This window comes from Pundamilia nyererei, unplaced genomic scaffold, assembly GCF_000239375.1.
Source record: "Pundamilia nyererei isolate P.nyererei 1_Seehausen unplaced genomic scaffold, PunNye1.0 scaffold00034, whole genome shotgun sequence".
Classification (NCBI taxonomy): domain Eukaryota; kingdom Metazoa; phylum Chordata; class Actinopteri; order Cichliformes; family Cichlidae; genus Pundamilia; species Pundamilia nyererei.
In genome coordinates, this window is record NW_005187435.1 from 3,317,528 (window position 1) to 3,321,775 (window position 4,248).

General features: G+C 39.9%; 1 protein-coding gene across 1 annotated transcript; it reads right to left on the reverse strand.

Moving 5' to 3' along the window:
* Positions 1–2,261: 2,261 nt before the first annotated feature.
* LOC102206075 (potassium voltage-gated channel subfamily A member 10) lies at positions 2,262–3,923 on the reverse strand. The gene has a single exon (XM_005729793.1). The coding sequence runs from the start codon at positions 3,921–3,923 to the stop codon at positions 2,262–2,264; it is 1,662 nt and encodes a 553-aa protein (XP_005729850.1).
* Between the last annotated feature and the right edge of the window lie 325 nt (positions 3,924–4,248).

Consider the following 4,248-nt stretch of genomic DNA (forward strand, 5'->3'; position numbering starts at 1 on the left):
TAATTTGATAATCCCTTTTTGATCTTCACACCTATTTCTGACAGAAATTCTATTCTTTATAAGCCTTTTTTTAGAGAACACACAATGACAAACATCTGCTCCTCCAGTCTTGATATACATCAATATTTAAAACAGTCTGACTTTTTCTGTCTCGTGATGTGACACAGTGTTAGGCATGAGTTTTTATAGAAACCTGAAGATACAGAGAGGGATGCCATCATGATATCAGCAGAGAACCAACAGCGAGTAGGCGTTAATAACAGCTAACATGAGGCGTTAATGAGTATTCATGCCTAAAGCTATACACTGAGACTTACACCTCCATTCATCACCATTATTATTAAACACAGGGGGGGAAAGAGATGTTTTAAACATTTAAATTAAAACACAGGTGCATTTCATCCCAGAAAAGAAATTATCTAAGGAAACTTCACACTTTTAGAATACACGTTTAATGAAAGGCACTCTTTGCTGAATAAATAAAACAGCAAATTATGACTTGAACTGTACAATGTTGACACACACAGTAAGAGTCCTTAGATATTAAGTGCTTCATGACATTGTAAAGTGCTGAGTACCCAGGTGACGTTGATGTCACCTTATTGCATTTTAATTACAGGTATTGCTCTTTCCATTTGTGAAAAATATTTTTTATTTCATCCGCACGTCACGTCATTATTGCATATTGTGAGGTTATTAGAAAGGTACCAACTGTTTTTCAACTATATCCATTTACACTTTAGTACAAGCTGTATTTATATGTTTCATAAACTTACATACAGTACATTTTCAAGGTCAAAATGTGGCATGCATATATAGTACCAATTCAAATAAACTGTGCACATTTATCATTTGTTCTCTTCTTTTCTCAAATCCACTTAAGGTATTGGCTTTTCCCATCACATGGAATACAATGCTCATTACTATTATGGTTAAAATACTACAATGCATTCAGCCACAGTAAATATTCAAACGTTCATTTGCTGATAACAAGAAGTAAACCTCATTCCAGCATACTATGCCATGCAGTTAAAAATGAGAGAAAGAAGGCAAATGGAGATATGTTCAAATAAGAGTGCAAAGTAAAATTTTTTTGCCTTTGTCCTTTCTCCAGCTCTCTCAGATACAAACTGAAGACACATGTTCTTTCACATTTTTTTTTACACATTTTTTCCCCCTGCCAACAGTGGATGGTGCAAAATTCCAAAAGTGCTTAAGAGATATGTGGAAAAAAGCATTAAGTGCATTGGATTGATGTGTTTTTTAAAGGGTAAATTCACATTACACTTTAGAAGGTGATCCATATATCTAATGTGCATAATTTGGAGCAAAATCCCAAATAATAAAAGAAAAGTTGATTTTAAAAGCTGAAACTTTTTCATGCAACTACTGCATGTACAACATTATACTCTATTATATTAGATTTATATTCTTCAGCCATCTAAAAGATTTATGGCGGACATGCTAATGTGCCAACTGTTTGTCACACAGATATTGTTATGCTGTGTCATATGGAGAAGCGCTGCTTCTCCACAAGAATAGATTTGCTGATAAGTCACTGCGTGTGCTGATGTCCTTTTGCCTGGATACATTCATCTGCCCTTGAAAATCATGCCAAGTCCTCTCAAGATTCTGCTGATTATGATGAAGTATAGACTGACATGGGACTGTGATGTAATATGAGTACTGAATATACTGCTGCTCAAAATAATTTTTGATTTGTTTTCTTCCGTCACTTAGTCTGCTAATACAGCCCAGAGGGACATTATACAACTGCCTGTCCCGTCGTTACAGTATTTACTCTAACAATAACATTTTCCAAGATTAAGTATTTGCCTCAAGTACATAATTGCTATGACATTTTTCTTCAAAGTGCACTGAATGAAAGATAATATGTTATACCTTTCAGTCATTCTCATAAAGGTAACTGACAGTAGTTGTAGTAATTGCACTTTGACACATTCACATGCAGGCAGACAACTTCTGTGAAAACTGTATCGCCAAACATACATCCATAGATTTATCCATAACCCTTTATCTAAGTCAGAGTTGCAGGGTGGCTGGAGCCAATCCTGGTTGCCACAGGACCACACGGTTCTTATTAATACTGTAATTTATCTGCACAAATGCTGCCATGTTTGTTGTATAAAATAGAGAGAGAAAGATAAACTGATTAGCCAGTGTATCTTATTAATGGATATGTTTGTTTTGTCCATTTGTTTTTCATGCCCTTTATATAAATAAATACTTGAGTTTCTTTATCAGTGCATGCCATTCTTTTCATTCTGCCAAGTGCTGTTACTTTTGTTTAGTGAAAGTGTGCTTCCACACTTATTTGCAGCTGACATTTTCTGGGCAGCCTCTGCTGCTGCATCCATCACCTGTTTCTCCTCCTGCTCAGTCTCACGGTGGTAAAAATAGTTGAAGTTGGACACGATGACAGGGACGGGCAGGGCAATGGTCAGGACACCAGCAATGGCACAGAGAGTGCCGACCATTTTGCCTCCCATGGTGATGGGGCACATGTCGCCGTAACCCACAGTGGTCATCGTCACCACAGCCCACCAGAAGCCATCAGGGATGCTAACAAATTGTGTCTGGGGCTCATCCACTTCTGCAAAGTAGATGGCACTTGAGAATAGGATGACTCCTATAAATAGGAAGAAGATTAGCAGGCCCAGTTCCCTCATGCTGGCTTTCAGGGTCTGCCCCAAAATCTGAAGTCCCTTTGAGTGTCGGGAGAGCTTAAAAATTCTGAAGACTCTCACTAGTCGGATGATTCTTAAGATTGCTAAAGACATGTTCTGACTAGAGTTCATATCGTCATCAGGTGTTGTAGCCAACTCTGTTCCCAGGGTTACAAAGTAAGGAATAATAGAGACGATGTCGATGATATTCATGATGTTATTGAAGAAATCACTTTTGCTTGGGCACACTACGAAGCGGACACCGAGTTCAAAGCAAAACCAAATTATGCAAATAGTCTCCACTATGAAAAAGGGATCAGTGAAATATGCTAGCAGGTTTTTAGTGGTCTGATGAAGGTTAGCATCTTCTCGGGTGCCATTGATAAATTGGGTTACACCCGGAATAAAGTCATTGTCCTCCCTGAACTCTGGAAGAGTCTCTAGGCAGAATATGAAGATAGAGATGACAATAACAAGGACAGAAACCAGAGCAACAGATTTGGCCGCACTGGAGCTCTCTGGGTATTCAAACAGTAGCCAAAACTGTCGCTGGAGTTCATTGGTGGGCAAAAGAACTTCTGGCTCTTTGATAAACCCTTCATCTTCACGGAACTGCTCCATTGCTTCATGACCCAATTCATAGAAAACAATTTCATTTGCAAATACATCTAAAGGTACATTGGCTGGTCTGCGGATTCTCCCTCCTGACTGATAGTAGTAGAGAATCCCATCAAAAGATGGACGGTTTCTGTCAAAAAAGTACTCGTTTCTCATTGGGTCAAAATAGCTTATCCTCTTCATAGGGTCTCCAAGCAGTGTCTCTGGAAACTTATTCAGGGTGCTGAGCTGGGTCTCAAACATCAGTCCTGAAATATTGATGACAACTTTCTCATCTTTTTCTTCCATGTAGTGCTTTTCAAACAAATCTTCACTCTCGTAATAATCCCTCGGCATCTTACTGAAGACACTGTTGGTGGGAGACTCACTGTTGATCAGGAGCTTTAGATTAGAGATCAAACTGCCACTGCTGGAGTTGGCTTTGGTGGTCAGTGTAAGAGGAGTGGAAGGTGAGAGCCCCTCTGCACCAGACTGATGGCTGCGTCGTCTTCTGTGTGGTGACTGTTGAGGAGAAGTCAAACGCTGGGTTAAAAGGTTCTGATCAGCGGCCTCTGATGTAGGTGAGGTTGGGTACCCAGAATCACTTGGGTCTCCCAGGTTGATGCCAACATCATCCATGTTCTCAAAATTAACTAGTGGCACCTCCATTGCCTGTCTCGTCACTAGCCACAGCTCTGTCTATCAATGTTTTTTTGTAGACAGAGGAGACACCACAGCCAGTGCCACACGGAAGATCCTGGCAGGGGCTCCCTCCTCCTGGTTATCATTCAGGCAGCTGTACACTACTTTTTGGGTTCAGACCTCTGTGTAATCTGTGAAATAGGGGTGGGAAAAAGGAATGTTGTGAAATTGGACAAATGCTGCAATACACCTCTGTCAGCTCCTGTTTAGATAAGCAGAGTGCCAGCCATCTGATACTTTGCTTGTGCAGTTATCCCCCCCC